The sequence below is a fragment of the Podarcis filfolensis genome (genome assembly GCF_964270895.1).
Source record: "Podarcis filfolensis genome assembly, chromosome: 8".
Taxonomy (NCBI): Eukaryota; Metazoa; Chordata; class Lepidosauria; order Squamata; family Lacertidae; genus Podarcis; species Podarcis filfolensis.
In genome coordinates, this window is record NC_139611.1 from 32,558,651 (window position 1) to 32,571,699 (window position 13,049).

Here is a 13,049-nt window from a genome sequence, read left to right on the forward strand (position 1 = left end):
GTCTTTTGGGGACTGACTTTTTTTTTTAAGGAAAGGATTATTAAATAGTGCTGTGCTGTTTTTACTCTCTGTATTTTAATAGATCTGTTTTTATATTCTTTTAGTTCTATTATATTTTAATTGCTTTTTAACTATCTTATATGTTTTTAGCCTTTGGTGTTTTATCTGTATTGCTTTAATTTGTGTAAACTGCCTTGAATCCTAGTCTGGGGAAAAGGCAGGATATAAATAAACAACAACAACAACGACTTGTGGGAGCCATTTACAAGGCTGTTCTGTGAGCGACGTACAGATGGGAGCAGGGAATGTGAATAGTCTGCTCTTTTCTGTGAACTGAAAAGTGGCATTTTCCAGTTCTAGGAGGGAGAAGTTGATTTTGTTTGCTTTTGCTCCAACCTTGTTATATGGCTCACATGAGTAGACTACTTACATCAGCAGCGTTTTTGTACAAATTAGCTTACATTGTATGGTTGGAACTGACTGAGCCATGCAGCCAACTAGGATTCTTGAGATTTTAAATCACCTTCAATAAATGTCAATGCATTCTTAAAAGCACCTGGGAAAGGAATTTGTATGACCTCTGTTGCTCAGCCATTCTTAGTGTTAGGAAGCATCTTTCTGCCATTCTGGTTACAACATGTGCCAACTGGTCCATTTCCAGGGACAATTCAAAATGCTGGTTATGACTTCTAAAGCTCTTTATGGCTTTGGGGCCCAAGCTACTGTAAATATTATATCTCCCTTTACAAACCTGGCCAGGTGCTAAGATCCTCAGGTGAGCACCTTCTCTTGGTCCCATCAACATCAGACGTATGGTTAGTGGTGACATGAGAGAAAGCCTTTTCTGCAGCTACTGCCATATTGTGGAATTTCCCCCAAGGAGTGTTTAGACTTGCTTCTTTTTTGTTATCCTTCTGCTGGCAGGCTAAGACCTTCCTGTTTAGACTGGCCTTTGAAAACTTAGGAGCAGATGATGCTGATCACTGGGCTATCAGGGCAAACTGTATTTTAATGCTGGTTCTAAATGTAAACCACCTTGAATCCCAACTTGGGAAAATACATTTAATAAATATATAATCAATAAACTATATTGTGGTGTAACATTTGTGTATGGGATACACACTGAACAATTGGGGCTATCCCAACACTTTTCTGTCGGTAGAGAGGGAAACATGTCCTCAGAACAACATTGTCCAATGCAGTTGACTTGTATGAACTAGCAAACGAGCTCACCTTTTAATTTATCTCCTTTTAAACGCTGTTTGGGAGAGATTAATAATCTTTGCACATTTGCCATCTCTTTAGTTATGTGAGGGGAAAAGATCTTAAGGGATAACAAATACAGTCGTACCTTGGATCCTGAATGCCTTGCGAGTCGAACGTTTTGGCTCCCGAATGCCGCAAACCCAAACATCCAAAGTGGCTTCCGCAGCTTCCGATTGGCTGCAGGAGCTGCGCCTTGGTTTCTGAACGTTTTGGAAGTCGAATGGACTTCTGGAACGGATTCTGTTTGACTTCCGAGGTATGACTGTATATTTTTTTTAAAAAAAAACATTGTCCCCATTCATTAAACCTTAAAAAAAAATAGCATGGAACTTTAAGAATGAATTCAGACCATGCTATTAAAAGAATGATTCACTTGACATGTCTTTTATTTATCTATCTGCTTTGAAAAATTCAATGTGACAAGGTCTCCTTTAAGTAAGGTATTTCTCTCCTTTCTGTATGGGTTGATTTGACAAGGTGCTGTGCAAACATCTTTGATAGAGATAATTCAGGAAAGATTATTTATGAGCTCATGTCCCCAAGAGGATCTTGTCTTGCTCTTCAGAAATGGAACAACTTTCTTTCCTTCCATTTACTCTGTATGTGGAGACCATTTTCCCTGTAATGAAACTGGAACTTGTTCCTGAAGGGTAATTATTGGATATTGCTTGAAGATAACGAAGGATGTTCCCATATAATAACTTTTTAAAGTCTTAGTTTCCCGCTAGTACTTTATCACGAGCAGAAAAGCTGGGATCAAAAAGCTACTTTAGGCATGCCCAAGCCTTTCACTTTTCTAGGTGTTCTTCCCCACCCCTCCCCATATATATATTTTTAAACAGTGTAATAAAGTGAACCGTAAGAAACAAACTCGACCTTGTGTTAATCATGGTACATCAATGTAGAAAGGGAGGATGCCAGGGTGCCAGAACTACCTAGCATGAAGTTGTCAATTTTATATTGTTTTAGAATTAGCAGGGTTGGAGACTGTAATTGACCTCCAGGTCTCTTTTTCTTGTTATATCCTTCCAAGGCCATAGTATGATATAGTGGAAAAAATCAATGTAATACCTTCCACTCCAGTTGTCTTCTGTCTCCCCTGGCTCCCTCCAGTCAACAAAGGTAAAAGTAACAGTAACATTAATTCCCTAATGTTACTGTTACTTTTCAGTTCAGTCTTTCAGATATTTCCCTCACGCAGAAGCTTCTTCACAATCACTGCATGGGGTCTTCTGCATGCAGCGTATCTGCCTTACGACTGAGCTATGGCCATTTGCCAAATAAAGCAGCCTCGGCAGATAATTGCCTCCAACCTTCCCTGTGGGGCTGAAGCTGGGCCTCCACAGTCTTACAACTAGCCTTAACCTGCTGTCTAGATGCCAACATTCAAGTGGATTTTGTTTGAACATTCCAGCTAGGGAAATGGATGCACTCCTGACCTGGGTAATATCTTGCAGACTGGGTGTTCATAGAAATATCACTGTATGGCTCAGTTTTCATAATTGATCTTTTCCATTTATGGACTTTGGGAAAAAATATTTCTTTGTCTTATTTGAATCCCTCTCCCCTTCTCTCTCTCTCTCTCTCTCTCTCTCTCTCTCTCTCACACACACACACACACACACACTTTCTCCATATGTTCAGTCTTTGAGATACCTATGCATGCAGCTAACCTGAGAATACTCTGCCAAGAAAAGAATGCATTAAAATGATAACAAATAGGAAAGTGAATGTATTCATTAGTTGATGGCAGAGCTATTTAACAAGCCTATAATTTGTCTACCCAGGCTTGACATTGCACATCATTATCAAGAAAGATCTTTTCAAATGTTATGCTACAGTAGAACTAATTTCATTCCAGAGTACAAAGAGGTAACCAGTTGTGCTAATGGTGGCAGTCATTTACAGCATGGCAGTGTAAAAATCCAACTCATCTCGCCATATCTGATGAATTTTGAAGGAGTAATCTAATATACCAATAGTTACACCATGGCCTATATTTTCATTTTATGTATGTGAGCAATGTCAATATCTTGAGATTGAAGATGCCTGCAATAAGCTTCACTTAATCATAAATGGAATAGCACAAGTGAACTGAGTTTGCAGTCCTGTGTTTTCTCTAATTTTAGCTTTTAAGCTTTTGGTAAGCATAAGCTAAACTCTTTCTGTAAGCTGTTATTTGATGGTGCACAGTGCCATGCTGAAGATAGCAATTCCAAAGCAAATAGGAATAACAAAAATGCATGGATAGCTATTAAGTAAATAGTAGATATACAGGTTATCTATCACATTTTATATATAATCTCTCCAAGGAGCTCAAGGCAACATATTTGAGGGTTTATCCAATTTTATCCATATCCTTTTGTGGGATAGGTCATAGGTGTGATTTTTTTTAACCCCACCTACCCTGTTATTACACGGGTGGCACTGTGGTCTAAACCACAGAGCCTTGCCGATCAGAAGGTCGGAGGTTCGAATCCCCGCAACACGGTGAGCTCCCGTTGTTCGGTCCCAGCTCTTGCCCACCTAGCAGTTCGAAAGCACGTCAAGTGCAAGTAGATAAATAGGTACCACTCTGGCGGGAAGGTAAATGGCGTTTCCGTGCGCTGCTCTGGTTCGCCAGAAGCGGCTTAGTTATGCTGGCCACATGACCCGGAAGCTGTATGCCGGCTCCCTCGGCCAATAAAGTGAGATGAGCACCGCAACCCCAGAGTCGTCTGCGACTGGACCTAATGGTCAGGGGTCCCTTTACCTTTACCTTTACCCTGTTATTTAAAAATACCATTGCTATTCAGAACAAAAGATGGAGGGCACAAGGAGAAGGGGACGACAGAGGACGAGATGGTTGGACAGTGTTCTCGAAGCTACAAACATGAGTCTGACCAAATTGCAGGAGGCAGTGGAAGACAGGAGTGCCTGGCATGCTCTGGTCCATGGGGTCACGAAGAGTCGGACACGACTAAACGACTAAACAACAACATTCAGAACAAAACAGGCCATACTAGACTAGATGGATCTGGACCTTTCCTCCTCCTCCTGCTCCTCCTCCTCCTCCTCTTCTTCTTCTTCTTCATCATTTATTTACAGCATGAGTGCTCTAGCAAATACCCAAGGTGTATCTCAATGGACCTGATTTAAGGCAGCATACTGCTAAACCATTTTCTCTGTACTTTTGAGCCCGAACCTCACTCAGATCCACTTCTGATTATTAGGTATATGTTTCTTCTTCTTGAACATGAGAGTTGGAAATCCTCATAAAAAAGTGTAAGGATAATTCTAACAGGCTGGGACCCTTAGCCCAATAGTGTGCCTGCTTACTTAGAAATTAGTCCCACTGAATTTAATGCAACTTGCCTAGTGTACATAATATTGTAATCTTTGTGGTGTGTGTGTTTGCACATGTGCGCACACACAAACCAGCACATTTTCTGGCATCTGTCCAAAACTTGTTAAATGCTTTTCTTCATTTTATACCAAGAATGGGGAAGCTGTGGCTCTCCAGTCGTCATTGGCGTACAAATCCCATCAGCCCTGCCAACATGGCCGATATGCTGGCATGGTGGGCATTGTAGTATACCAACATCTGGAGGTCCATGGATTCCTCATTCCTGCTTTATACTAATCCTGTAATATTTATGTTAATCCCCAAATAGCATGCCTCCCTAATCATTAAAGGTTATCAATTTTGCCTTTTTACCTAGTATTTTTAAATTGGTTGTCTGTTAACAGCTTCAGAGTTTAAGGACCTTGATACTGTTTCCTTCATTGTTTCTTTTTCTAAATAATTTTTTATACCTTTGTACTTAGTATTCCCTCTGCATAATGGTTGTCTTGAAATTTTTAAGCTCTGATCTCATGTGTATTAGAGGGAGATACAAATGATAGAGCACTGAAATATTATTTGAGGCCCATATTGCTTTGCTAAACTGATACAATCTTTACATGTTGAGATGTCTTTGGTATGAAAAAAAGATCAATGTTGATCTCAGAACTGAAGCTGCCAAGAGCATTTTCTGGAACTGGAGAATAAGCAGCTCTCTGTTGCACTTCCAATGCATTGTTTTGAGTATGCAGGCTTTTGTGTTAAATATATTTGCAAAGAGAACTTAGTAACTGCTGAAAGAGCCTTGTCCTCAGTGGAGGTTAGAAAAACTAAAATGTCTTTTGTAAGGTAGAGTGGCATCATTCTGAGGAGGAGTTGTGTCCTAAGCGGTGGTGACTTAATTAGTCAATTATTTCTATATAATCTTGTATCGTATTTGTTTTATTATTGTTAGCCTCTTGGAGCACTCTTTGTTGGAAAGGCAAGATTCAAATTTGACAAATAAATATATAGAATCATGGAATTGTAGAGTTCGAAGGGTCCCCAAGGGTCATCTAGGCCAATACTCTGCCAATGCAGGAATCTCAACTAAAGTATCCATGATAGATGGCCATCCAACCTCTGCTTGAAAACCTCCAAGGAAGGAGGGTCTACTGCCTTCCGAAGGAGTCCATTCCACTTTTGAATAGCTTTTACCACCAGAAAGTTCTTCCTGATGTTTGGTCAGAATCTCCTTTCTTGTAATTTGAATCCATTGGTTTGGGTCCTACCCTCTGGAGCAGAATATTTGAAGATGGATATTATATCTCCTCTCCGTCTCCTCTGATCCAGACTTTAACATACCCTGCTCCCTCAACCATTCCTCACAATACTTGTACTTCTGCCAAAGTACTTAAGGCACAGCTTATAATTTATAATTATGACAGAATCCAAGAGACATGACCCTGATCAAATAAAAAGAAGTTGTTGGTTTGTTTGGAGCTTTTTTAAAAAATGTAATGTTGTTTACATTGATGTGGGCAGTACTGAAACATGTTTTTTTTAGTGTAGTATCTATCTTATCTACCATCTATCTATATCTATCTATCTATCTATCATCTATCTATCTATCTATCTATCTATCTATCTATACATACATATCTTATTTGAGGAGTAACGGATGGGTCACCTTTTGAAAGCTGTTTCTGGTTAGTAATCTAAGATGCAGATAGTCCAACAAAGCGGAAATAAACCTTTGAAGGCTCTTTGTGATGTATTATGGCTGCTACTGCCTTTTGGTGGAGTGGCAACACAGCACATTCTTGATTGCTCTGTGCTTTTGCTGAAGTTGCTGTTGGATACTGCTTTTACATTTCTATTGTAAGCCACCTTGCGTAATTGTTAGTTGGAGTGTACACACTGAAAATAAAGAAAATCATATAAATAATAAATGATACAAAAGGTGTTGATTGGGAAGATGAAATTCTTTTGGAATGCCAAATTTTGCAGAAGATTTTTTTTAAAAAAATATGCAAAAAGGGGGCAAATTGCCCATTGACAACCAAGCACACTCATTGGGTATGTAATGCTGACTGGAGGAAATGGAAAACTGGGGAATGGAACATTAATGGAATCTCCTGGAAAAGGGCAAGATTTCATAGAATCCTCAGAAGGAGCACTCCACACTTCTACATTTTTATTTTAGTTTTTTGCAGATATTACGTGCTTTGTATAATTTACAAATATCAGTATTCTTTACAGGGGTATACTTTTGTTGACTTTAAAAAAATGATGGTGGTTGACCTCATTTGGTCATGTCAGCCTTTTTCTGTTGATTGCATATGCCCAGGATTTATTACTTTCCATGTGCCAGTTCAAGTAAGTTAGAATTGTCTGTGGTTAAACAATAATAAAGATGGATGGATTCATAGAAGAGATTAGTGTAGTTCCTGATTGTGATGATAAAGCATTTGTGTCAGTTGTCTAGTGAAGATAGCTACCTTTCTTAGGGTAGCAAAATTACTCATTTTCATCACCTGCACCAAAGATCAATGAGATGAACCACTCAGTTAATTAAATACCTTATGTTCTCTATACACTTTCTATGTGGGGAGGAAAAAAACCACAGGCTAGGTTCCAGGCCAGTGTTTCCCAACCGGGGAGCATATGGCCCCCTGGGGCCCCCCAGGATATTCCATGGGGGCCACAGGTGAAAAATGTGTAAATGGGAGACCATAGCACGAGGCTAGAGGGGCACAGAGGGAATTGAGAAGTGATTGCAGGGGGGGGGGGGAATCATTAAAAAAATAATCCTGAGCAATCCAGAGAAGGCCTTGGGCTTCCATGACCCCTTCCTTCCCCACTCACTTTGGGAGTCGGGAAGTGTCTAGACTGCTAGGTTTAAAAGGACTTCTCACATTGAAATCGCCACAGGGTATATTGGTTTTGCCACTCAGCTCGCTCTCCTTCAAAAAGGGGAACGGTGGAAAGACAGGGGAATCTGACCTGCTTCTGATCTCTCTGTAGTGAGAATTCTAGTGGGACGATATAAAAATAGCTGGAAGGAAAGACCCCAAAATGAAATCAGTGGTTTTCGCCAAAGTAATAATAATAATAATAATAATGCCACATTTTCCATTGCCATGTGGAAATTGCATAGAAAGGGAAGGCTTTCCAGTCCATTGATGTGATAGGCCATTCTGGACCCTTAACAATCATGTGGAAGAAAGCTTATGTTTGGAGATGGATCCTGCCACCTTTGCTGTCTGGCTCTTATTCATAAGACTGGTAAGAATATGGGTTTTACCGCTCCAGTAGGTGATCTTTAGAATTAGCTTTATATTTAGAATATAGTGTTTTACATTGCATAATGGGGTTTTTGTTTGATAAAAAAAGTTAATCCAACAATTATAATCTTCAGTGCCTTGTGATACTTTCATGATAGAAACATAATAATCTGTATATTTATTTAGGAGTATCATCTCTGTTTTCTCTCTCTAAAGGTTCAACAATATAAGCAAGATCCTAAGCCATCCAAATGCCTCCATTCTGTTTTCAGTGCCCACACAGGTGATGAAGTCTTGTCCCACAAGGAATATGGACATCTTCAGGTATGAAATTAAATTCTTAAATATACTTCAGGGACTGTGTGGCTTTGAGTATTGTTCCTTTCCCCTGCTGCTCAGTTAAAGACCAGAGTTCTTTAAAGATGTGCCAAACTCTGGAGCTTGGCAAATTGATTTTCCCGCTTTAACATACCAATAAAGCAAGCTGTTTGTAGCCCAACTCTCTGCTGTATATCTTATTGAATAAAATAGCACTACAATGGCCAAAAGTTGCTTTCTTTGAAGCAACACAAGCTGTTGTCAGCAAGTAATTTCAGTATATATATTTAAAAAACCATTTGTATTATAAATAAAATTTGAGAACATCTGATGCTGTATGCTGTAATTTTGTACATGTTGTAGCTTCACTTACTAGGAAACAGCTTAATTAATAAGAAGGACTTAATGCACTCTGATACTGCTTTTTCATTTAATTTTTAGCTTTGGTTTTCATAGTTCACATTTCTGTGATTTACAAATGCAGTTTCCTTCCTGCTTTTGTCATGTTTGCTTATGGTCAGAAATTTATTTGTCCAGCCAATGGAAATTAGAGTTTCTCCTGGATAATTGCCATGAGGAAATTTTCACTAGAATGGCTACTTTTGCCTTGACTGCAAGCTTCTTCAAAATTACTTTGACTCACAGTATTGCAGATTGTAATCATTATGTTTGCTGCTGAGCCTAGTTTGGCATTGAGCTGTTGATACATTGTAGGCTTTCTTTTATGTGGATTTCTTTGTTTACTGCCTGATGTGTTTTATTGTGTTATTTTTAGTATTCTACTTTATCATTTGTCATGGCCAGTAGCTGAAACAAAGGAACTGAACTGAATGTTGTAGATACCTTCAACCAGCCTTCTCACATCGAACTTAGTCATCACCATTTATTGGCATTGTTTGTCTACCTTTTTTTGATGTACTTCTTAGATTTTTTGATGTACTTCTTAGGAATAGACATGTTGTTGCAAGAACAGCAGAGCTAAGACCACTTTTCAGAAAATGGTCCAGCTGCCGTTTTCAAACCCGTGGCTGGCATCTCAATTAGAGACCTACTCCAGGGGAACCAGAGTCTTGCACATCTCTAGTGGAAATTTGGACTTACTTCTTTGTGGCATGCCAATCTTGTGCTCAAAGTGCTTGTGAGATTTCCTTCAGCTTCAAAATTAGTTTCAAAGGGGGGCTTTCAAGGAATCATGAGTCCAAATACCCCTTAGGCATGGGCAGCCTGGGGACACCTTCAGACCACACATTTAAAAGCACTGTGACACCATTTTAAGCAGTCACATTGGCTTCCCCCAAAGGATTCTGGGAGTTGTAGTCTGTTAAAGGTGAGGAGAGTTGTTGTGATACCCCTATTTCCTTCTCAGAGCAACAGTTCCCAGTGTTCTCTGTGAAAAGGGATTGATTGGTAAACCACTCTGAGAATCGTAGTTTTGTTTTGAAGAGAGGGGTCTCCTAACTACTCTCAGCACCCTTAAACTACAGCTTCCAAGGATTATTTGGGATAAACCATGGACTGCTTAAAGTGGCATAGTGCTTTAAATATATGGCATGAATGTGGCCATAATCATAAAGATTTTTGGATGTAACCTGTGGTGAGCATAAAACAGTGATTCCTGTGACTGGTTAGTCAGAATACATATCATCACCTTTAGAATAACTACTGGCATTTTATCTGGCATTTACAACCTGGTGCCCTCCAGATGTTTTGGGTTTCAATTCCCATCAGCCCTAGTCAGCACAGTTGGTTTCAGCCTTTGCATTTTTCTATGGCTTAGAACTGGGTGCTTAAAGAGGCATGCACCTGTATAAACCAGATTGTTATGGTTTCAAACACTCTCCTCCTGGTACCCCCATCAAGGTGAAGTGGTTGGAAAATGGGGAAAGGGCCTTTTTGGTAGTAGCACCCTCAATGCCCTACCCAAGGCTGCTTGCGTGGTGCCTCCTCTCATGATTTTTCGGCACCAGACCATAATCTGCTTAGTTGTTGTTGCTGTTTCAAACTTTCTATTTTAACGGCAGTTGCTCTTTTTATTCCTGCCATTTTATTAGCGATGTTTGTTTGTAATTAATTGCTTGTTCTTCATTTTATTGTTATTAATTGCCAGGAAAGGAGGGTTACAATTCTTTAAAAAATAAATAAATTGAAACTATTCTGTTATCTCCAAATGGAAGGTGCATGAATAAGCAACATGTAATCTTAGCTGCTGTGAAATGATTGTATTTTGTGTGCATTCATTTCTCTGATAACTTGGCTTTTTTTTTTTTTTTGCCCCTACGATGCAATATCTTGGCAGTGCTACGGCAGTTGATGCTGATATCTAATAGATAATTATGTTAACAGAAGAAAACAACTCATTTTTCGTAAATATAATTTAAACTCTATTAATCAAATGCGGAAGAGTTGATTGAGACTAATATTTCCCTCTGCAGGAGGCTGCATGAATGTTTTGTTTACAAGGTGGGAGATGGGGGTATACTGCCTGATGCAGTAATATCCTCCACTGTATGTCTTTTCTTTTTGCTTTGTCATCTGCACTGTCATTTGCATCTACTAGAAGCATTTTGACACGAATGGCACTGAAATAAATCCCTGCTTGTTTAAAACAGAAGACCAAAAAACAGCTAGCTAGCTAGCTAGATTAATTTCACAACTTAATTTGCTTAATTTCACAACTTCCAACTGCAGGTAAAAGTTTTTTTTTACCTTCTAAAACAGATGCTGTGTGGATTCCGCTGTAAGCAACATTGATTGTGTGTGTGTACGTCTCCTGATGCCCCAAGTGTGCTTTAATATTCCCATGGGCCATACTTCAACAGATGATAGTTAATTACAGGAGCAAGCCAACAGCTCTTAGCTTACATACCCCTTCATGTACAGGACATGCATTAATTCTCCATCTGTTCCTGTTCTTTCTCCTCACTCTGACAGTTTCACTTTAGCCACCTCCGTTTTTTTGGTTTTTTGACAACTTTGCTACAGGACTTCTTATTCAAGTGGGAGCACAAACTCAACATGAGATATAATAGGTGATTCTTTTTTGCTTTGAGGGTCATTTCTTTTACTGTCTGACCATTCTTGTCCTTTTTTCCTTTTAACAGATAAATGCTGTGTCGTTGTTCCTCCTCTACCTAGTTGAGATGATATCATCTGGTTTGCAGATTATCTACAATACAGATGAGGTATGAATTCACCAACCCCATGAATCATTAGAACATGTTGAAGGTATTCTTATAGTCTTCATAAAATCACCCTATGGGGTAGGTTAAGCTGATAGAAAGGGGAATGTACCAAAGTCACCAAGTGTGTTCTATGGTTCCCCAAGTTTTGCTAGTCCTAGCCTAATGCTTTAGACACTAACTACACCAGGTTAGTCTGTCTTCCATACAACTTAGTTAAGAGATGTTCTGTGGATTGCATCTGGATTGTTTTAAATCTAAGGTTTCATCCACAAGGTTGCTTTTAAAATATCATATGTGGTGACCCATAACTTTTCCTTTTACTTATATATTTAATTTCTATACCGCCCTTCATCCAAGGACCACTGGGCAGTTTACAATATAAAAACACAAAAACACACCCCATAGTAACAAACAAACAAAATATCCCCCCACCCCCCAGTTTAAAATGCCATAGATTGCTCAATTAGCCAAAGGCCTGGGAGAAGAGGAATGCTTTTGCCTGGCACCTAAAGATATGTAACAAAGGCGCCAGGCAAGCTTCCCTGGGGAGTGCATTCAATAAGTGGAGAGCCATCACAGAAAAGGCCCTTTCTCGTGTTTGCTATCCTCCAAGCCTCTCATGGAGAATGCATATGAAGAAGGGTTTTAGATGATTGTTGTAGGGTGCAGGTCAGTTCATATGAGGAGAGACAGTCCTTGAGGTTTTGTGGTCCTGCGCCGTTTAAGGTTTCATCGGTCAAAACCAGCACTTTGAATTGGGCCGGGAAACTAATCAGCAGCCAGTAGGACCAAGATTGGTGTTATATGCTCAAACCGTCTTGCCCCGATGAGCAACCTGGCCACTGCATTCTGCACCAGCTGAAGTTTCTGAACTGTCTTCAGAGGCAGTCCCATGTATAATATATTGCAGTAATCTAACCTAAATATCTTGTTGCAATTTCAGAATATTCTAGCAGCAGAGATTGCTCTGTTTGACATTCAGTCTTAGTTGTGTTGGCTTTGTATATGGAAACTGTGGTTCAAATCCATGTTCAGCTATGAAGCTCCAGGATGGGGAAACCTGTAACCTTCCAGATTTGGTGGGCTACAACTCACTTTCTTTCTGACCATTGGCCGTGCTGTCATAGGCCAATGGGAGTTATGACAGGCTTCCTATTTTCAGTTTATCACTATTCTCAGTTTATCCTGCCTCATAGGGTTGTTGTGAGAACAAAAATGTAACCCTGTGGAAGCTACCCTCTTTGAACTGTTTGAAGAGGGGATGGGAAACAAATGTGAAACAAATCTGTCTTCTCTCCAGAATTCATGGTGCTGTCATGGAAATAAAGGATAGGTTGGTAGAACTTCAAACTGTCATTTAAATGTGACTTTTTCCTTTCATACCATTTTCATTCATCATCCTTCAGCTGCTTCTAAAGCCCATATAGATTGATTTAGATAATCAGTGCCTTTCAAAATAATATAAAAGCCTTAATCTCAGCAGCAATAGTGGGGTTTTTTTTAGTGGTATTACAAGTTGTGCATTAAAACCTTGCATTCTTTTATGGAATTTACTTTGTTGGTTTTGTGTGTGTACATGTATGTGTATCAGGGATTACCACTAATAACGAATAATGCCCTTATTGTTGTGCTAGGAGCTGTACATATTCAAAATGCATACAAAATGTCCATGCAAGTCCTTGTTAATGAGTCACA

General features: G+C 39.4%; 1 protein-coding gene across 10 annotated transcripts in view; it reads left to right on the plus strand.

The window, feature by feature from the left end:
• PHKB (phosphorylase kinase regulatory subunit beta) overlaps positions 1–13,049 on the plus strand; it is a 130,392-nt gene that overhangs the window by 34,812 nt on the left and 82,531 nt on the right. For all 10 annotated transcript variants that reach the window (XM_083626002.1, XM_083626003.1, XM_083625999.1 and 7 more), the window contains 2 exons: positions 8,071–8,178; positions 11,274–11,354. In XM_083626002.1, coding sequence (XP_083482128.1) covers positions 8,071–8,178; positions 11,274–11,354 — 189 coding nt within the window. The remainder of the gene's footprint in view (positions 1–8,070; positions 8,179–11,273; positions 11,355–13,049) is intronic.